Here is a 20759-nt window from a genome sequence, read left to right as displayed (position 1 = left end):
GCAGACTACTTAAGATGAGACTCACATCGTGCTTTATCACGTTAGGTATGAGTCAACTCGCCCTCCACGTCCGTAAGACGTCCCCGCCTTGGACTACAAATCCCAGCATGGCTTGCGAGGACGTACAGCCCGGACTACATTTCCCAGCCTGCTCCACGACCCAAGATGGTAGCAAGTAGCGGGCAGGGCAGGTGAAGGCTCTGAGGAGCTGTCATTGCGGGCCCTGCCTCTTGGGTTCCCTTCCTGATGTAATCCAGGGGTTCCATCAGGGACTTAGGGTGCTCTGGACCAACGGTGCCTTTACGGTCGTGGCCCCGAGTACTACGTTTCCCAGCGTGCCCAGCGGCCGATTGCCGCTTTGAACTTTGTACCGTACTTTTTACTTCCCAAGGTGCCCTGGGCGGTCACCCAGGGATTTTCTTGGTCTAAGGGTTGTGGACTCAATTTCCCATGGTATCCTGGCGTTTTTCACGACCTAGGGAATCCATTCATTCATTCAAAATACTATTCCCGTTCGCGTTTTATTAGGTCTTGGTAATGGGAACAGGGATGCACACAGAAGACATAAATCCCTGTTCTCCTGGGGCTCATTTCTAGTTGAAGGGATAAGACAAACCCAAAATAAGTAAATCACATGGTGTGAGAAAAGCGGTAAGGTGTATGGAAAAATTAGTTCTATCTTTTAGGACTCCCGGGCTATCGAGTCCGTTTCCCGGTTGGTCTCCTTCATACTGTGAACTACATTTCCCAGCATGCCCTGGGGCCACATCTCTGGCCTTTAGACTCCATTTCCCGGCACTCCCAGGGGCATCTTCTCAATCAGATTTCCTTTTGAAACCGCTGAGCCGCGAATTTCCCAGTGTGCCTCGGGGCAGATCGAGGGCCGAATGTGGCCGAGACCGATTTCCGCTTCTGTACTCCACTTCCCAGAGTTCCCCGCGGCCTTCCCTGAGGCCGTTGCCACGGCCTCTCCCGGCTGCGGACTCCATTTCCCAGCGCGTCCCGGGGAGGCGTGGTGACGTCGCGCGTCGGGCGGGGGCCGGTAGATCCTTGGGCGGCGCGGGGCTGGCGGCAGTTCCCGGCGGCCCGGGGGCGGGCGGTGGCGGCGGCGGCGGCGGCGGCGGCTGCTGCTCGGGGCTCGGCGCTCTGCGCTCGCTCGCTCGCTCGCTCGCTCGTTCGCTCACGGGCGGGCGGGCGGCGCGATGTCGGGCGAGGACGGCCCCGGGGCGGGCCCTGGGGCGGCGGCAGCAGCGGCCCGCGAGCGGCGGCGGGAGCAGCTGCGGCAGTGGGGGGCGCGGGCGGGCGCCGAGCCGGGCCCCGGGGAGCGGCGCGCCCGCACCGTGCGCTTCGAGCGCGCCGCCGAGTTCCTGGCGGCCTGCGCGGGCGGCGACCTGGACGAGGCACGCCTGATGCTGCGCGCGGCCGACCCCGGCCCGGGCGCAGAGCTGGACCCCGCCGCCCCGCCGCCCGCCCGCGCAGTGCTCGACTCCACCAACGCCGACGGCATCAGCGCCCTGCACCAGGTCAGCGCCCGGGTCTGCGCCGCCCGGAGCCCCCTTCCTCGCCGGCCCGGAGTCACCCCGGCGGCCCTACTCTGCGCCGTCGTCCGCGGTGGACCCCCTTTTCCTCCGTCCCACCTGGGGCTCCCCTCTCCCGACCCTGAGCCGCTGGAACTGACCCTGGCCTTTGCCATTCTGAGCCGCCCTTTCTCTGCCCCCGAACCGTCGCTGCCGGCCTCAGCCCGGTGCATCCCCGTCTCGTCACTTCGCGGTGCTCTTTCCCGACCTTGGGGATCTTTGCTAGTCTCGCCCGTGCGACCGCCACTGGTGCCACCTCGACTCTGTCATCTCGTGCTGGGCCTCCCTCTTTCCTGAGTCTGTGCCCCTGCAGCCCCACCGGTGCCCCCTGTTCCCCCATCCAGGCAGGTACCACTCCCCCTGCCCCCCCAGCAGCGTCGCATCTCCATCCTCCCTGCCTGTGCTCTCCCTGCCGCCCCGCCCCTCTGCCTGGGGCCACCTCTGTCATCCCTGGCCCGTGCCATCTGTTGCTATCTCAGGGTGTTCTTTCCTGAGCACCCGCCTTAGAATCTCTGTTCTCCTGAAGTGGGTGCTTCCTTTGCCAGGGTCAGCTCAGGCCGTCTCCCTTGCCCCCCTTCACCCTCATGCCCTCGTCATTCTTCTGGGGCTGTGCCACCTCTTGCCTCCTAGGGCAAGGCCTCTCAGGGGTGTTTCTCTTCCAGGAACCTCCCCTCTCCCTTGCTCTCCTGTTGCTTTGGCCAGGCCTGCATCATCACCCCCCGTTTTTTTGTTTTCTGGGCACCCACCTCTTCCTGGCTTTGGGCTGCCTCTCTGTTCTCTGGTCACCTTGCGTTCTCTGCCTGGATCCCCTCCTGTGGATCCGAGCAGCTCCTCCCTCACACAGAGTGTGTCCTGTCTCCCAGCCCCCTTCTTGTCACCTTCTCAAGAGATCCAGAGCCGGGTTACTCCTCTCTGTCCACAGCCTGGGCCCTAGTGCCTTCCCCAGACGCTCTGACTGTTGCCTCTGGGCTGCTTGTGTTCCAGAACCAGGCCCACCACAGGCCCCAGTCCCACGGTTCCCTCTGGTTCGGGAACCTGTCACCCCCCACCGCACCCGCCCTCCTTCAGTGCGGCCATCAGGCAAAGTTCACAGAAGAGCCCGCGTCCCCGAGGCTGTCTCCCTCCTAGTCTCCTCGAATTGGTCCAGTCCCCAGCCCTCGCTTCCCTGCCGGAGCTCCCAGGGTTTGGTTACTTTGGGACCCAGAGAGGACCCAGGGAAGGAAACCTGGGCAGGGAGCAGGGGGCTGGGGAGGAGGCCGGAAGGGACTCACGTGCCAGGTCCCCAGGAAGAGCCGCAGCTCAGGAAGGTAGGCCAGTCCTGAGTTCTGATCTCGGCTTCTCAAGTCAGTGGCCTAGAATGTGACTCTTCCCTGCGCCTCGGGCTTCTTGCCTGTGAGTGGGCTGGCAGGGACACCCTGCAGGAAGAGCCTCACGTCCAGTTGGGGGTTGCAGCCCCTGGTCCAGGTGCCGTCCCTCCCCTCGCTCTCCCCCCGCTGCACCCCCAGGCCCATGCCCTGCAGAGGCCCCAGTGCCCTCTGGGAGAGGGTCCCTCTTCCTGCACTGCCGGCCCTGCCCCGGCTCCCCGGGACCTTTCCGGCTGGGCCGTGCTCCCCAGCCTGTCCCCTGGCCCAGGCCCTGTCTCAGGCCACCCCGTGAGTGGGATCCCTCTCGCTCTCCTGCTATAGGTGAGATGAACTCTCCTGTTATAGGCGAGATGAACTCACTCGCCAGGGCTCTGCGGGAGGCCTGGAGGGGATTAGGGCATCCCTCCGAGGAGGGCGCAGAGAGGGGAGTCCCTGTTTTAGGTTGCCCAGCCAGTGAGCGAGTGGGGGAGCGGGGCTTTGGGTCAGGACTGGGTGTTTGCTGACCAGCTTGTGCCAGTTTGCTCAACACTGGCCTCGTTTTAGCTCCGAAAGTCCCAGGTCCCAGGAAACCCCCGGACAGGCACACGGGACAGCCACTCATGTTGTCTGGGCGAGTCCGGCAGCTGTGGTTTCTGTTCCCCCTGGAGCAGGTTCCCTGGCGTCGTCTCCCTGCTCTGGCTGTGACCACAGGAGGTCTCACATCCCACCCCTTACCCCTCGACAAGGTGACAAGGCCCGGATAGGCTGCCTCGTCCCCCATTACCTCCTACTTAGTGACTGGGGTCTGGGATAGGAAGGACTGTGAGCCAGGATTCTTAGGTGTAAATAGGGAGGGGGTCAGAGAGTCCAGGCTCCCGGGTCTGAGGGGGAGGGGCTGGGGGCCTGAACCCCTGGGTCTGAGAGGGGAGGGGCTGGGGGCCTGGATCCCTGGGTCTGAGCAGGGAGGGGCTGGGGGCCTGGACCCCTGGATCTGAGGAGGAGGGGCGGGGCCTGGATTCTTGGCCCCTGGTGCCCAGGCTGCAGGCATCTTTCGCACGGATGCCTGTGCCCGGCCAGGTCCTTGAAAGGGAAAGGCCCGTCTCCCTCCTTGCCCCCCCTCTCATCACCATGGCAACCGGTGGAAATAAACGGCGCCCAGAGTTCATCCCGTTCCCAGGGCACGCGTGGCCCCCCTTTCGCAGCCTGAGTTTCCATGACTTCATGCTCTTGGCCCTCGTAGCTTCCTCCCCCTGCTCCAGGCGGCCGGCTGTGGAGAGGTGCGGGAGTCGGAGGCTAATCTCCCCCGAGGATCCAGGAGGCCAGGGCCACTCCCATCCCCCAGCCCCACTCGGGCCCAGTGCCCACCCCACGTTCGCACAGGTCCCGGGCGAAACCCTTTCTCTGGCCCTGACTTGGTGCCCCGGCTCGTGCAAGGGCTTTTGTCTCCTGGTGCTGGGATCTCTTCCCCCATCAGAGAGGACCCTGACAGCCCTCGGAGTGGGGACGGTGCCCGTGGACGCCCCGTGATGGAGTGTCCTGTGCCTCTCTTGGGGCGCCAGGCCTGGGCGCACGTCTCTCCCAGTGTTAGGGTCCTGCCTGGGACCCTCACCACTGCCCCACTCCCCGTCCCAGGTTCGCAGGGACCTGGCGACCCTACCAGCCCCACACGGCCTTGGGCCCCGGGGTCCGGCTGTCTCCCCGCCAGGTACGTGGCAGGGCTGTGCTCAGTTCTCTGGGAGAGTCTGCTGGGTCTGAGGAGGAGGGCCTGGGTCTCTTCCCTGGGGTCCAGCTCTGGAGGCCCATCCTCCGTGGTGACTGGTGCATCTTGTGAACAGGCATGGTTCGGGATCCCTGTCCTCTCCTCTCTGGCCAGCTCCTCTCAACGGTCCCCAGTGAGCCCCAGAGGCCTGGCTGGCGCGGCCGCCGGGAAGCCAGGGTGTGCAGGGCTGGGGGCCGGGGTGTCTTAAACAGCTGGGTGGCTGGGGAGGCCCTGGGGGTCTTCTTCCGGAGCCTTGCCCGATCGGCCGTGGGTCCCCCTCGAGGCCCCCGGCGGGGGTCCTGCCTTGCCAGGCACGCGCGGAGGTCCGGAGTGGGGAGGGTGAGCCCCTGCCCTGCCCCCCGCCCCCCCCAGGCCTGCATCGACGAGAACTTGGAGGTGGTGCGCTTCCTGGTGGAGCAGGGCGCCACGGTGAACCAGGCTGACAACGAGGGCTGGACGCCCCTGCACGTGGCCGCCTCCTGCGGTTACCTGGACATCGCCAGGTGAGGCGGGGAGGGCGGGCGGGCCCGCTGGGCGTGGGGCCCGGACCCCTCCGTCCTGACCGTGGCCCGCCCCCACCTCCCCAGGCACCTCCTGAGCCACGGGGCCAACATCGCTGCAGTCAACAGCGACGGCGATCTGCCTCTGGACCTGGCCGAGTCTGACGCCATGGAGGCGCTGCTGAAGGCGGAGATCGCCCGCCGAGGTGGGCCTGGGGTGCGGGGGGCCTCCGTCGCCGAGGACCCGAGAAGCAGTAACTGAGGCAGGGTTGGCTCATCCTCGGAGTGACCGAGGAAACTCAGTTTGGGGCGTGTCCTGGGTGGTGGCGCGTCTTCTCAGGAGTTGTGCTGGGGGGTGGGGGGCGGGTGCGGGAATGCCGAGTCTTCTGGGGGTCTGGTCTGCTGTACTTGCCATCACTGTGCCCCAGGGTCCTTAATAGGGGGCCCAGGACCCCCTGAACGCCGTGCCTGGCCAGGCTCTTTCCTAGGGGGAGCGTGTGTGACTTCTAGCAGGTGCCCACTTCCCCGCCCGCTCTCACAGTCGCCGATGGCTACACCGAGGGGAGGACTCGTCGGCTGACCCGCGGTGCAGGGCCGGGGGGTCCACGGGTGGGAGACGGCGGGCAGCCGTGCCCCGCCTCCCGTGGGAGCCCTGCGTCAGCAGCGCGCTTCTGGGTGACTCTGGTCCTCTGGGCGGGTCTGGTGGCCGCACCGCATCTGTGAGGAGGTGTGCGGGTGGGGCGGGGGGCGCAGGGAGGCCTGCGAAGAGCGGCCGGCGTCCGAGGTGCCGCGCGGACTCCCAGCCTGGCTCGGGTTGGGAGGGACAAGGCCCCGCCCTGGACAGGTGCGGGGCCGGTGGCCGCGGGAGTCCTGCGGGGCGCGGAGGTGCTGGCGGGCGAGCTGCGGTCCGGAGCCCTGGTTTGCTTCAGATGCAGGCAGGGAGCAGAGCAGAGACAGAACTGGGCTTTTCCTGGCTCCGCTTCTCCGTGTTTTCATCTGACGACTTCACACGCTGAGCCGGATCTCACTCGCAGTCTGATGAGGGCAACCTCCGCTGAGGCCCACCAGGGCTTGCAGCAGCTTCGTGTGGATACAGTTGTCTGCGTGTTTGCTTCCTTCACATTTAGACATGTGTGGGCTCATCTTTTCTGTTTCGTCTTTTTAGCGTATTCACTTTAAAGCTTGTGTGTCCGTGAGCACGTTGAGCTTAGATGATGCTGATCAGCCCAGAAGAAACCCCGAGCCCCCGGCTGTGACCCCTGACCTCCCCTCCCGTCTCAGCCCTGGGGCCCACCCGTTGGCTTCGTGTGGGGTTTGCCCGTTTGGCGAAAGTGGAATCCTGAAGCGTGGACTCAAGGTTTCCAGCTTCTTGGCGTGATTGCTTGTGCGCCCTCCGTCTCCACAGGGGTGGGCCTGGCCCGGTTTCCCGCCCCCGGCCCCGCCGGCAGCACTGGACCAGCCTTCACCCCTCCGCTGTTTATATGGCCCCTCAGCCTGGACCCGATTGCTCCGTCAGTTCTGCAGGTTGGGCAGGAACTTGCCAGCTAGTTCCGCTGGGAGACGAACTCCGTCCGCCCTGTGATTGGTGATGTTAACCTTGAGCTTCATCCAGAGGGGTCGCCCAGGTGACTCTGCCGTGGAGGTGTCTTCCTCTCTTTGTTGTTAAAAAGCAGCCTGCAGGGTGATGCTTGGAGGACACCAGGGCTGGGTCGTCTCTGTGGCCTCCATGTGTTCCTGCCAGAATCACCCAGCGTGCTCCTCGCCTTCTCACGGTGACCCGCTGTGCCCCTTTGTGGGCCGAAGGTGGTGGTGGGGGGTCTGGGGGGTTGGCCTGTAGGACCGACCAGGAGACCGACCAGGCACAAAGACCCTCTGCTACACTGCTGGGGGTGGGGTGCAGCTGCCTCTGAAATCCAGAGGCCTTGGTGATGTGGCTTCACGGTGCCTGCCTTGACGTGAGGCCTCTGTGGACTGTGGTGGGCAGAATCTGTGCTTTCCCACAGTTTAAACACAATTCATGGGCCTCTGTAACTGAAGCTGAGGAGTTATGTGGACATTAGGCATGGCTGGATCCAGGGGCGCAGACACAGTCGAAAGCCTTCCTCTCGTCTCTCTGCTGAGCTGTGTTGGTTTCACTCCTGGGCTGGTTCTCTTGGCGAGGCACCGGGCGTGCCTCCTAGCAGTGCAGGCTGGCACCCTGGCGGAGCTAGAACTAGACTTCTCAGCAGCCCAGCCCCAGCCCTCAGGGCCACCCTGGTCACAGCGTGCCCCGAGAGAGTCGTGGTGGCAGGGAGGACCCTCAGGCCTGGTGATGCGACTGCCCGTGGAGCCGGGCTGCGGGCTCCTCATGTTGGAGCCGCGTTGGGTGAGAGCAGGGGTGAGGACAAGCAGGAAGGGGGACTGGATGCTGGCAGCTCCAAGCGACAGCTCCTCCGCAGACACGGTGCTCTCAGCCAGGGCCGCGGGGGCCGGCCCAAGCCCCCGACCCTCTGGCCATTTTGCTCAGAACGGCCACGGTCAGACCCTCAGGGACTTGGCACTGCACTGGAAGGAACCCCACCGTCAGGACAGGGATGCGGGCTGCTCACTCTCAGAGGCAGGTAGCTTTGACAGGCAGGGTCAGGCCTGGCGAGGCCCAGCCATGCGGGTGATTCCAGCCTCCGTGTGAGCAGCTGGACAGACAGCGTGGCCTGTAGCCGGAGATCCGCACCCCCGGGCTCCAGCAGTCCCACTCCTACGTCACCCGATCGCGCCCTCCCCCTCGAGCTTCACAGTGTCGAGAGGCTGTCAGTTCAGTCCCTCAGTCCTGTCCAAACCTTTGCCACCCCATGGACTGCAGCACCCCAGGCTTCCCTGTCCATCACCAACTCCAGAGCTTGCTCAAACTCACGTCCATTGACTCGGTGATGCCATCCAACCATCTCATCCTCTGTTGCCCCCTTCTCTTCCTGTCTTCAATCTTTCCTAGCATCAGGGTCTTTTCAAATGAGTCAGTTCTTTTTTTATCGCATCAGGTGGTCAGAGTATTGGAGTTTCAGCTACATCGGTCCTTCAATGAACACCCAGGACTGATCTCCTTTAGGATGGACTGGTTGGATCTCCTTGCAGTCCAAGGGACTCTCAAGAGTCTTCTGCAACACCACAGTTCAAAAGCATCAATTCTTCAGCGCTCAGCTTTCTTTATGGTCCAACTCTCAACATCCATATGTGACCACTGGAAAAACCATAGCTTTGACTAGACGGACCTGTGTTGGCAAAGTAATGTCTGTGCTTTTTAATATGCTATCTAGGTTGGTCATAACTTTCCTTCCAAGGAGTAAATGTCTTTTAATTTCATGGCTGCAGTCACCATCTGCAGTGATTTTGGAGCCCCCAAAAAATAAAGTCAGCCACTCTTTCCACTGTTTCCCCACATATTTGCCATGAAGTGATGGGACCGGATGCCATGATCTTAGTTTTCTGAATGTTGAGCTTGAAGGCAACTTTTTCACTCTCCTCTTTCACTTTCATCAAGAGGCTCTATAGTTCCTCTTTGTTTTCTGCCATAAAGGTGGTGTCATCTGCATATCTGAGGTTATTGATATTTCTCCTGGCAATCTTGATTCCAGCTTGTGCTTCCTCCAGCCCAGCGTGTCTCATGATGTACTCTGCATATAAGTTAAATAAGCAGGGTGACAATATACAGCCTCGACGTAATCCTTTCCCAATTTGGAACCAGTCTGTTGTTCCATGTCCAGTTCTAACTGTTGCTTCTTAACCTGCATTCAGATTTCTCAAGAGGCAGGTCACATGGTCTGGTATTCCCATCTCTTTCAGAATTTTCCGCAGTTTATTGTGATCCACACAGTCAAAGGCTTTGGCATAGTCAATAAAGCAGAAGTAGATGTTTTTCTGGAACTCTCTTGGTTTTTCTATGAGCCAGCAGTTGTTAGCAATTTGATCTCTGCTTCCTCTGCCTTAGCTTGAGCATCTGAAAGTTCTCAGTTCACGTACTGTTGAAGGCTCGCTTGGAGAATTTTGAGCATTACTTTGCTAGTGTGTGAGATAAATGGAATTGTGCAGTAGTTTGAACATTATTTGGCATTGCCCTTCTTTACGATTAGAATGAAAACTGACCTTTTCTAGTCCTGTGGCCACTGCTGAGTTTTCCAAATTTGCTGACATATTTAGTGCAGCACTTTCACAGCATCATCATTTAGGACTTGAAATAGCTCAACTGGAATCCCATCACCTCCACTAGCTTTGTTCGTAGTGATGCTTCCTAAGGCCCACTTGACTTCACATTCCAGGATGTCTGGCTCTAGGTGAGTTATCACACATCGTGGTCATTTGGGTCATGAAGATCTTTTTTGTACAGTTCTTCTGTGTATTCTTGCCACCTCTTCTTAATTTCTTCTGCTTCTGTTAGGTCCATACCATTTCTGTCCTTTATTGTGCCCATCTTTGCATGAAACATTCCCTTGGTATCTCTAATTTTCTTGATGAGATCTCTAGTCTTTCCCATTCTGTTGTTTTCCTCTCTTTCTTTGCATTGATTACTTAGGAAGACTTTCTTATCCCTCCTTTCTATTCTATGGAACTCTGCATTCAGATGGATGTATTCTGAGGGAGCTCCTCGTTCAGTTGAGAGGGTGAGGGTGCGCCAACACCAAATCTGGAAGGGATCAGTCAGTAATCTGTAGATGAGTGATCTGTGGTGGGAAAAACAGCCAGGGGGTAATATGCAGAAGAGGTCGGAATAAGCAGTTCAGTTCAGTTCAGTTGCTCAGTCATGTCCGACTTTGCGACCCCATGGACTGCAGCTCATCAGGCCTCCCTGTCCATCACCAACTCCTGGAGTTTACTCAAACTCATGTCCATTGAGTCGGTGATGCCATCCAACCATCTCATCCTCTGTCGTCCCTTCTCCTCCTGCCCCCAATCCCTCCCAGCATCAGGGTCTTTTCCAGTGAGTCAGCTCTTCGCATCAGGTGGGCAAAGTATTGGAGTTTCAGCTTCAACATCAGTCCTTCCAATGAACACCCAGGACTGATTTCCTTTAGGATGGACTGGTTGGATCTCCTTGCAGTCCAAGGTACTCTCAAGAGTCTCTCCAATACCACAGTTCAAAAGCATCAATTCTTTGGCACTCAGCTTTCTTTATAGTCCAACTCTCATATCCATGCATGACTACCGGGTAAACCATAGCCTTGACCAGATGGACCTTTTTGACAAAGCAATGTCTCTGCTTTTTAATATGCTGTCTAGGTTGGTCATAACTTTCCTTCTACGGAGTAAGCGTCTTTTAATTTCATGGCTGCAATCACTATCTGCAGTGATTTTGGAGCCCAGAAAAATAAAGTCAAGCACTGTTTCCACTGTTTTCCCCTCTATTTCCCATGAGGTGATGGGACCAGATGCCATGATCATAGTTTTCTGAATGTTGAGCTTTAAGCCAACTTCACTCTCCTCTTTCACTTTAATCAAGAGGCTCTTTAGTTCTTCACTTTCTGCCATAAGGGTGGTTAGCCATTAAAACTTTATTTACAAACATAGGCTCTGTCCAGATGAGGCAAATCCACAGTGTCAGGAAGTGGATTAGTGGTTTTCAGGCTCTGGGGAGGGACTGCTTGATGGGGTGATGAGAAGGCTCAGGCACAGATAGATAGGGTTGATGGCTGCACATGGTGAATGTCCTAAAAGCCGCTGAAGCACACGCTCGGTGAAGTAGATAAATCTGTGTGGACGGAGCAGCTTGCCTGCCCGCACAGGCACTGGTTTGCCACCCTCCGCAGGAGTTCTGTTAGGAAACACGGGGAAATCTCCGCAAAAAACTAAACTGCAGAAGGATGCGTTTGAACAGGCAGGACGCTAAGTGTGGCTGCAGAAAAAGGTCCGCAAACCCCGCCCTTCCTTACTCGCCGTGTCTATAATAGGACTGAACCTAGGTGATTGCCTTGAAGGAGGTCGGCGGGAGGGGCGGGTCTCTGAGGCCCGGGCACTTTGCCGGCCTGCGGGTGAGCCCTCATTAGCCAGATGTTCCTGGAATAGTGCCTCCGGGAGTCCCTGCTAGCCAGGGCACCCTGAGGTGATCCCAGCGGAGTTCAATCCCAGCGCCCAGCTGCCAGACACGGACTGACCGGGGCCCCTGCATAGCCTGGGGCAAGGTTTACAACCTCGTAGTAAGGGTGTGCCCAGCTTCCTGCTCCTGAAAACAGATTCGTGAAGGCAGTTACCTCCGGGGCCCCCGGTGCTGCTGTGAGCCGCGCGGCCAGCGCGTGCTTCTCTGCCTGTGCTGTCCAGGGGGAAGCCAGAGGCAGCCACATGCTAATCAAGGATTTCCAAGAAGGCGCTCTTAAAAATAGAAACAGGTGAGGTCCATTTTAGGAACATGGTTTACTTAATCTGCCCGTCCAAGGCGTTGTCATTTCTGCGTGCGATCAGTGTAAAGAACTGTTCCCCAGCTGCTGCACGGCGCGTTCTTTCTACGCTTGGAGACCCGGCGTGTTGGCCGTCTGCAGCCTGGCTCCGCACTGCTCCGTGGCTGCCGACCACGCGCAGGACGGCTCCGCCCCGGGCCGCACGTGGGCAAGTGAGCAGTTCTGCAGTGAGAGAAATAGCGGGCAGGAACGAAGCTCCCAGGAGAAGGAGCACGCAGCCCCTAGGGGACACGCCCGTTTCTGACTGCCATCTCGGCGGCTCTTAACGGGCAAACCACACATTCTCAGTGATGGTCGGAAGGGACTGTTCCGCCCTTAACGGGGCTGCCTGTTCTTGATCCAGAATCGACTTCTGTTTCATGTAAAGCTTCCACTTGCCCTCACGTCGGTGAGTTCAGAGCACTTCTCCTGAAACCGACGAGAGGGGAAGCCTGCTGGCCCCTCCCCAGTTGGCGCAGGGGCGGCTGGTGAGGAGGTGCCATCGCCCCAGCGATAGGGGCATCCTCAGTGGCTTCTGCTTGGTTTAGCCTCTCGTGAGCAATAAACGTGACAAAATACAGGCAGATGCCGGGTTAAGGCCTGTATCAGTAGTGAAAGGGAAGGTGAGACCCAAGACTCCCCCCAGCCCCCAGCAAGGACCCTCAGTGGAACCCAAGGCTGTCTGTTTGGGAAGTGACAGAGCTGGCCCTGGCTCCCCTGAGCCCCCGAGGAGCACACACAGGCCGGGGGGCGCCCCACCTCTTACTGCTTCTGGTCCTCCCAGGTGTGGACGTGGAGGCAGCCAAACGGGCGGAGGAGGAACTGCTGCTTCACGACACCAGGTGCTGGCTGAACGGGGGCGCCATGCCCGAGGCGCGGCACCCCCGCACGGGGGCCTCCGCCCTGCACGTGGCCGCCGCCAAGGGTTACATCGAAGTGATGAGGTGAGCCGGCCTCCTCCCCTGCCCTCCGTCTTCCGCCTTCCTGAGGGCTTTGTCTGTCCCCGCCCCTTTCTAATGATGCACTGAGGACATGCGTTTCCCTCCAAGTACAGTCTTAGCTGCACCCACGTCTTGGCGTGCAGGCTCCTCACCGCCCTTCAGTTTAAGACAGTTTCCAGCTTGTAATCTTCTTTGACCCAGAGATCGTTTAGAAACATGTCGTTAATTTACGAGTACACGGGGTTTTCTAGTCACGGTTTCATTAGAGCCGTGCCTTGTCGTATTGCACTTCACCAATAGTATTTTCTTTTTTCTTTTTTAACAAATTGAAATTTTGCGGCAGCCCTGCATTGTCAGATGACGGTGAACATTTTTTAGCAAAATAAAGTGTTTTTTAAGATACATACATTGGGTTTTATTTCAGACATAATGCTATTGCACACTTAATAGACTTAAGTTTTACATGCACTGGCAAACCAGAACGGTTCACGCGACTCGCTGTATTGCAGTAAGGCCAGCTGGCTGGCTGGGACCGAACCCTCCATACCTCCAGAGTCTGCCTGTGCTTATTTGCCAGCTTAATCTCGCTGTGGTCCGAGAGCAGGTGCTCTGTGAGCCCTGATTTCTGAGATCCGTGGAGGTTTGCTTCATAGCCTCGTCAGTGTCGGCCAGGAAAGAAGTGTGTTGCCAAGGACAGCGCTGTATATAGGTTATTAGGTCAACTTTGTACTCATGCCTTTTAAATCTTCTGTATCCCTAGTGATTGTTTTTTTTTTTTTTTGCTGTGAGAGAATGTGATAAAATGTGGTCAAACGTCTCACTGTGGGTCTTTCCTATTTCTCCCTGTCTTTGTGTCAGGTTTAGTGTCACATATTTCAAGGCCAGGTCATTTGGTGCATGCATATTTTAAATTGTTGCCATATGCACTCCCTTTCTCTCATGGCCACCTCCATCTTGTCCCATTTCTGACCTCACCCCTTCCTGTCAGAGAAGCTGGTTCTGCTTCTCATCAGGCACCCCTGCCCTCTCTTTATTTCCTCTTTATATTTAGTGTGACAGTGCGGTTCCGGCGAATCCCTCTGTCTCTGCCCACCTCTGTGTTAATGAAGTTTTGGGAAGGTTTTCCAAGGGAGCTCTCTGGTTGCCTAGTGGTTAGGGTTCTGGGCTTTCACTGCTTTGGCCTGAGTTCAGTCTCTGCTCAGGGAACTGAGATTCCGCAGGCTGCACGGAATGACTGGGAAAGAAGGGAATGTTTTCCAGTGAGGAACTTAAGATGACCCCTGATAGCTTGGGGCTCATTTCCTGGCTGTCTCCTCTAATCTGGAGTTGGAGTGCCCCATCCTCTGTAGTCCAGTGAAGGTCCTGGGTCCTGTCCTTCCTGTTCATCCCAGGGCTGATCCCTGTGGCAAGGAGGATGGAACGCTGAACGGTCAGACCTGGTGACGTGGCCAGCCCTGGAGGCTGTGCCCTCTTCTGCCTGTGACTTCCACTCCTGAGTCTCAGGTGGCTGCTTCAGCTCCTGCCATTGCATCTGCATCCCAGGCAGCCAGCAGAAAGAAGGAGGAGGGCAAAAGGAGCAAAATGTCCATTTCTTTTAAGAGAGCAATCCAGAAGTGATATACACACTTAGTGCTGCCATCCCCATTTGTCAGACCCTACTCAGCTGGCCATTCCTAGCTGTGAGAGAGATTCCACATCCAGTGGTGATGATCTCCCGGGAAAGAACCCTCTAAGCCAGGGTTCCGTCTTGGCACTGTGGCGTTTGGTCCCGATTGTTCCTTGCTGGGGGGCGGTCCTCTGCGCTGTGGGAGGTTTCAGGGCATCCTCCGCCTACCCACTGGTGCCCCCGGCACCGCCCCTACGCTGTGATGGCCAGAAACGTCTCCAGACGCCCCCTGGCGGCAGCGTGGTCCTGGTTGAGAACCACTGCCCTGAGCCAGTGGGCTCCTGGAACCCTGCTGCCTCCACGCCGCCCGTCCTGGGGGGTCTCAGCCTTTCTCTGCGCTTGGGCACTGGGGAACCCCTTCCTCCACCTCCACTGGGGCTGTCCCATCACAGGGGAGATGTCAGGAGTCGAGCCCTGCAGGTTCAGGGAACAGGGTCCCGGAGGCCACTGCTAGGCTGGGGAGGGGTCAGAGCCTGTGACAGAGGGGTCTCTTTGGGGAGGGGCGCCTCGGGGCCCAGGCCTGTTTTCAGCCCTGTCACTGCTGCTTCTGACCTTGGCCCCTGGCCCCGAGCCCCTGTCTCGCCCCTTGACCCCAGCCCTCCCCGGCCCCCAGGCTGCTCCTCCAGGCTGGCTACGACCCAGAGCTGCGCGATGGCGACGGCTGGACGCCCCTGCACGCCGCGGCCCACTGGGGCGTGGAGGATGCCTGCCGCTTGCTGGCGGAGCACGGTGGGGGCATGGACTCGCTGACCCACGCGGTGAGGGCCTGGCCTGGCTCCCGGGGGCCGCGGGGCGGGAGGGCCCCCACTTCCGCCTCCTCACCTGCCCTAACCCCTGCCCACCTAGGGGCAGCGTCCCTGTGACCTGGCGGACGAGGAGGTGCTGAGCCTGCTGGAGGAGCTGGCCCGGAAGCAGGAGGACGTAAGTCTCCATCCGCAGCCGGGACCCGGGGCCTCCGGGAATCTAGGGAGCCGCCCTTCCCCGGACAGTGACGGGGCCCAGCAGGGGTTTGTGATTAGCGGCACCGCTGGGCACCTCGGGATGCTGATGGGGCTGGTCACCCCCTGGGATGCCCCAGCACCAGCGCTGGGCCAGGCCTTGTCGCTAGAAAAACTCAGAAGGAAGGGGCGAACGGCGTGGACTTGGGATCTGAATCCCAGCTCTGCCCTGCATTTGCTATGTGAGCTCAGACCAGTCCGGTAGCCTCTCCTGGCCTCAGGAAGATGGGGAGAGGACTAAACACGTGCACTTCATGAGTTACGCCTGCTGTTACATGGAACACATGTCCTGCAATGAGCGGAGTACGTGTTACTGACCAAAAGCATTTAGAACCCCACCCGTCTCATAGTTAGCGCTCTGAGGTAGCCGGAATCATCTGAGGCCTCCCGGGTCAGATCCCTGTTTAAAGCTTGGCCGTGGCGACATTGAGGGAGAAGGTGGTGTTTCCGGCTTGGTGGACTGGAGGGGCGGGGCACGCACGTGTTGAGGGAGCAGCATGTGCGGAGGCTGGCGGGTGGTGGGGGGGCGGGGACAGGGGCAGACCCCAAAGGGCCTTGAAAGCCAGGCAGGAGCAGGTGAGGGGGCCCGGGGCCCCGGGGGGTTAGTGGGTGAGGCAGGGTCTGTGGGCGCTGAGGGCACAGCCGAAGCCTGGGGGCGTCCGGGGAGACCTGCTGCACTTGCGGTTTGCTGAGAGGAGAGGCGGGGCTGCGGGGCCGGCTCAGGTGTGAAGACTCGGCGGGAACCGAACGGGCTGAGAGCCAGCCGTGGGGGAGGCGGGTGTGCCGGGAGTCCCGGGAGTTGGAGGCGCCAGGAGTACTGACGACTCCCTGGAGACCCAGGGCGCCGTGCAGACAAGTCCACAAAAGCACCCGGTTCACCCCCCAGCACAGCTGTGTGTGGGACCCAGGAGGGTCTGCCCGTCCTGCCCCCCTCCCAGCAGCCCCTTCCTCATTTGCAGCTTCGGAACCAAAAGGAAGCTGCCCAGAGCCGGGGCCCGGAGCCCCAGGGGCCCTCCAGCAGCAAACACCGAAGGTAGGCGGTGGCACCCCGCGGGAAGTGGGCTGGAGGACCCCCAGGGCTTGGGCCCCAGCACCCACCCTTCCCTTTCCACCAGGAGCTCTGTGTGCCGTCTGAGCAGCCGCGAGAAGATCTCCCTCCAGGACCTGTCCAAGGAGCGCCGGCCCGGGGGGGCAGGGGGGACCCCCATCCGGGACGAGGACGAGGGAGAAGAAGCCCCCTCAGGTGAGGGGCCGGGGGCCGGGTCTGAGGGAGGAGGGGCTGGGGGCCTGGATCCCTGGGTCTGAGCAGGAGGAAGGGCTGGTCGTCTTCTGACGTCTCTGTCTTCCCACCCCCCAGAGCCACCCCCTGCAGAATGCAGAGCCCTCAACGGAGTCTCCTCCCCACCGCCCTGTAGCCCCGGGAGCCCCATGGTGAGTGGGGGCCGCAGGCCGGCCTGGGGGTGGGGGCGGGCCTGCCCCGAGCCTGTCGTCAGGGCCGCAGGGTGGAGACCGCGGGCCCAGAACCCTTGGGCTCCTGCGGCCTTTCCCTGGTGGTTCCCGTCCCCGGCGGTAGTTTGCTGTGGTCCTTCTTGGGGCAGCACGTGAAGTTCTTGAGAAGAACCCCTTTGTGGCAGCGGAGACCTTTCTCTTCTCCAGACCCCCGAGGAGACCCCCTTCTCCAGGCGCTTTGGCCTCCAGAAGACAGGCAGCTCTGGGGCCCTGGGGCCCGCGGACCGGCGTGGGGCCGAGGGAGCCCCCGGGGCCGGGCTGCAGCGCTCCGCGTCCTCCTCGCGGCTGGAGGGCACATCCACTCAGGTGAGCGCTGGGGGGAGGCCGGGGGAGCAGACCCTGCCCAGCAGGGAGAGTAGCCGCCTCTCCTCTCTCCGCAGGGCAGGGAGCCCCGTCTTGCCAGAGTCCCCCCTACCCCCTCCCAGAAGGTGCCGGAGCCCTCTTCCCCGTGAGTACTGCAGGACAGCCCCTCTGGGGTGGGGGGAGTTCGGGGTTTCTGTCTTGTACCCGGCCTCTCTGGGGTCCGCTCCCTGCCTCCCACCACTTCTGGCCTCAGTTTCCCTTTTGGTGCCGCAAGTAAAAGCGCCCATGGCCCCGGTGTTCTGGCTTCCTGGGGGCCCCTGCCCCCTCTCCCGCCCTCCTCTCTGACTCAGGCCCTGCACTGCGCCTCCCGCTTCACACCCACAGGGCTTCCTTCCTCCCTCTCAAGTCTGTTTAAATGTCAGCTTCTCCGGGAGGCCCACTACCCCCGCTGCGCTCACCCCCACACCTCCGGGCTCCGGTCCTCGCTCGTTTTCCCCCAGAGTACTTTATCCTCCTGACATTGTGTGACCCTGATCTTTTTGTAGTTATTGTTCACATTGCATCGTTTCTGCTCAAATTTGACTCACGGGGCAGAGATCGTTCGTTTCTTTGGCCTCTTGCTATGTCTCGGTGCCTGCCACGCAAGGCGAGCTTGAGTAATACTTGCCGATTGAATGAATTCACACAGGTCTTGAGATCTCCAGGCCTCCTCCCCCCTTTTTTAACTCCCCTCCTCCCCCCAGGACCCCTGAGCCCGAGTCCCCGGTGAAGCCCAATGTCCCCGTAGCCTCTGCAGCGCCCCCAGCGGACTCCCGGGACCGCCGGAGGTGAGGCAAGACCCCTGCGTTACCCAGCAGTCCCGGAGCTGGTGGGGGTGGACCCCGGGGGAGCTTGTCCCAGGGTCCCCTGGCCGAACTCGACTCCCCCCGGGGCTGTCGGCCATGGGACAGGACAGGATCCAGAGGAGCCCTCTCTGAAGTCGGGCCCCTCACTCAGGACCTACCAGATGCCAGTGCGGGATGAGGAGTCTGAGTCTCAGCGGAAAGCGCGCTCTCGCCTCATGCGCCAGTCTCGGAGGTCCACGCAGGTGTGGGAGGGGCCAGACCCCGGGTCTGAGGGAGGAGGGGCCGGGGGTCTGGACTCCATCCTGAAGGGGCGGCCCCCCCCACCCCGACTGCTCTCTGCCTGTGCAGGGTGTGACCCTGACGGACCTGAAGGAAGCAGAGAAGGCCGCAGGAAAGGCCCCGGAGGCAGAGAAGTCGAGCATGCAGAGCCTGGTGAGAGGGGTCAGGTGACCGGTCAGTGGGTGGGACGAGATGCCCTCGTCCTCTGACCCCCGCCCCCCCCCACAGGACCCTTCCCGGCGACCCCGAGTCCCTGGGGTCGAGAGCACTGACGGCCCTGCCCAGAGAGGTGAGGCTGGTCTCTGGGAGGTCGTCCTCCTGGCCTGTGTCCGGTTTTCCTGGGGGTCGGGCCCAGGGACCCTCGCCCCGCACTGGGCTGATTCCTGCCCCTCCCCCAGCAGAGGCGCCCGACGGGCAAGGGCAGGGACCGCAGGCGGCCAGGGAGCCCCGCAGAGTTGGCAAGGAGCGGAGGGGCCCTGCCGAGGTGAGGGGTGGCACCCGGCGGGCCGCGGGTGGGCCTGGGGGGCGGGCCCAGCTCCCCTCCCCGCTGAACCCCACCTCCGCCCGCAGGGGGAGGAGGCGGAGCCGGCACCAGCCGACCGCAGCTCAGAATCCAGGTACGGGGCGGTGAGGCAGGGTCTGGGCTGTCGTGGGGCCGTGGGCACCCCATGACGGCCTCCCCGCTCCTACCCTCAGCACTCCCGAGGGCGACCCCTCATCCCGCAGGCAGCGGGACCTCAACCCAGAACCAGAGCCGGAACCGGACGAGCCGGATGGAGGCTTCAGGAAGGTTCGCAAGCCCACTGTTACCTGAGCCCCGCCAGTCGGTTTTGTATGCCTGCCCCACTGCCCCCTGCCCAGGGGCTCTGCCTGACCCACCCGGGCACCCTGCGCCCTTCCGGCCTCACCCGTGCCGCAGCCACCCACCCCGCCCCCGCGAGCCTGCCGCGTCTCTGCCAGCGAGCCTGACCCCTTGCCCCTCCTGGGCCCGCAGCTGTACGCCGAGCTGCGCAGTGAGAACGAGCGCCTTCGGGAGGCCCTGACCGAGACCACCCTGCAGCTGGCGCAGCTCAAGGTGGAGCTGGAGCGCGCCACGCAGGTGAGGAGTCGGGGCCCTGGAGGCCGTGGGGGTTGGCGAGGGTACGGGTGCCGGCTCCGTGAACTCCGCTCTTTTTCTGTCCTCCCCAGAAGCAGGAGCGCTTTGCAGAGAGGCCTGCCCTTCTGGAGCTAGAGAGATTCGTGAGTAAGGCTGGCCAGGGTGGAACTAGAGATGTCCCAGCCTTACGAGCCCTTACGGTCTGGAGGAAGAGGTCCGCGTTGACCTCTCCCCTTTCCTCGCCCCTCTCCGCCATACGTGACACCCGGTTCCCCACCCTGCCCTCACTTTACTCGGTTTATTCCAGGAGCGCAGGGCCCTGGAGCGAAAGGCAGCCGAACTGGAGGAGGAGCTGAAGGTGAATGCCAGCGGGGAGCTGAGGGCAGACAGCCAGGGTGGGCCGTAGGTACACCCTGCCCAGGGCCACCGGGCTGACCCGTCTTCCCACCTCACAGGCCCTGTCCGACCTCCGCGCGGACAACCAGCGGCTCAAGGATGAGAACGCAGCCCTGATTCGCGTCATCAGCAAGCTCTCCAAGTGATCGGGAGGAGCCCCGCCCCTGCGCCCACATTTATACAGCTGCTTCTGCCACACGCACCCCTTCCCCTGCGTGAGCGCGAGTGACAGGGCTCCCGGGGGTCTCCGAGAAGCCATAACCTCCCCTCGGGCCCTCCAGGCTCGGGGGGCAGTACAGAGCGCCCAGGAGCCAAGGGGGGGCCATCGGGGGCCAGGATGGAGGCGGGAGGCCGAGCCAGGGAGGGGGACGTCGCTGAGCAGGGACTGGGGCAGGAGGCGGGGCCAGCAAGGCACCGAGGACCAAGCACCGCGACCGGGAACCAGGACCAGAGTGGCCGCCCCGAGGTCCCCCCTCACGTGTGACGTCACCCTCACCACCCCTCCCGCTCCGGAACAGGGATCCGAGAATGTGCCAAGAGCCCCGCTGGCCTCGGCCAGGCGGGCCTGTATATAGGGTCCGCGTGCAATAGGGAGGGATGTCTTCTATTTTTGCGGCCCCCTCCCCGCCCACCGTCCGGGGCAGGGGGAGAAGGTATTTTCGAGACAAAGCACAGGCACCACAAATAAAAGTCGTGAAGTCGCCACTCTGACTGCGTTCCCCAGCTGGAGGCGAGGCTCCGCTTCCTGCGGCTGTGCTGCAGCTGTGTGTGACCAGCCCACAGGACCGTGCGGGTGGGGTGCTGAGGGCTGGGAGGGGGCTTCAGGAAGAGTGCTCAGTTGGAGCAGAGGCTCCCAACCAGGGCTGACATCGTCAACAGTTGGCTTAGCATGGGAGCAGGCAGGGTCAGTCAGGCAAGGGATAGGGGCTGTGACTCTTGGGCTGGGGAGCTCGGCTCTTGCCATCACAGTTTTTGAAACAAATTTGCGTCAGTTACCAGCATTTAAAGTTTGGGGAATAGGAATCTCTTAGTGCAAGCTGTTCAGTTCAGCGTGGCAACAGTCGTCTGGAGCCCAATGGAGCCATCCTCCAGGTTGGGGCATTCATTCATTCATTCATTCACACGGTCATTCGGGGTCCTGGTCTTGCC

The 20759-nt window shown here is 61.1% G+C and overlaps 1 protein-coding gene across 2 annotated transcripts; it reads left to right on the top strand.

The window, feature by feature from the left end:
• Positions 1 to 1075: 1075 nt before the first annotated feature.
• On the top strand, positions 1076 to 20315 carry PPP1R12C (protein phosphatase 1 regulatory subunit 12C). Of its 2 annotated transcripts, none has more exons than XM_043436295.1 (22): positions 1076 to 1523; positions 5052 to 5182; positions 5267 to 5385; positions 12362 to 12521; positions 14798 to 14942; positions 15031 to 15105; positions 16142 to 16215; positions 16298 to 16425; positions 16540 to 16613; positions 16839 to 16997; positions 17072 to 17139; positions 17738 to 17821; positions 17991 to 18081; positions 18188 to 18271; positions 18347 to 18407; positions 18520 to 18602; positions 18689 to 18735; positions 18815 to 18908; positions 19113 to 19217; positions 19307 to 19357; positions 19522 to 19572; positions 19670 to 20315. In XM_043436295.1, exons 1-22 carry the CDS (start codon positions 1203 to 1205, stop codon positions 19754 to 19756), a joined length of 2292 nt encoding a protein of 763 aa, XP_043292230.1. In that variant the 5' UTR covers positions 1076 to 1202; the 3' UTR covers positions 19757 to 20315. The 2 variants fall into 2 exon arrangements, with proteins under 2 accessions (XP_043292230.1, XP_043292229.1); XM_043436294.1 differs by having other exon boundaries at positions 18517 to 18602.
• The last annotated feature ends 444 nt before the right edge of the window (positions 20316 to 20759 follow it).

The sequence above is a fragment of the Cervus canadensis genome, chromosome 18, assembly GCF_019320065.1.
Source record: "Cervus canadensis isolate Bull #8, Minnesota chromosome 18, ASM1932006v1, whole genome shotgun sequence".
Lineage (NCBI taxonomy): Eukaryota > Metazoa > Chordata > Mammalia > Artiodactyla > Cervidae > Cervus > Cervus canadensis.
Note: the sequence above shows the minus strand (reverse complement) of the source record. Positions and strands in the feature narration are given on the sequence as shown.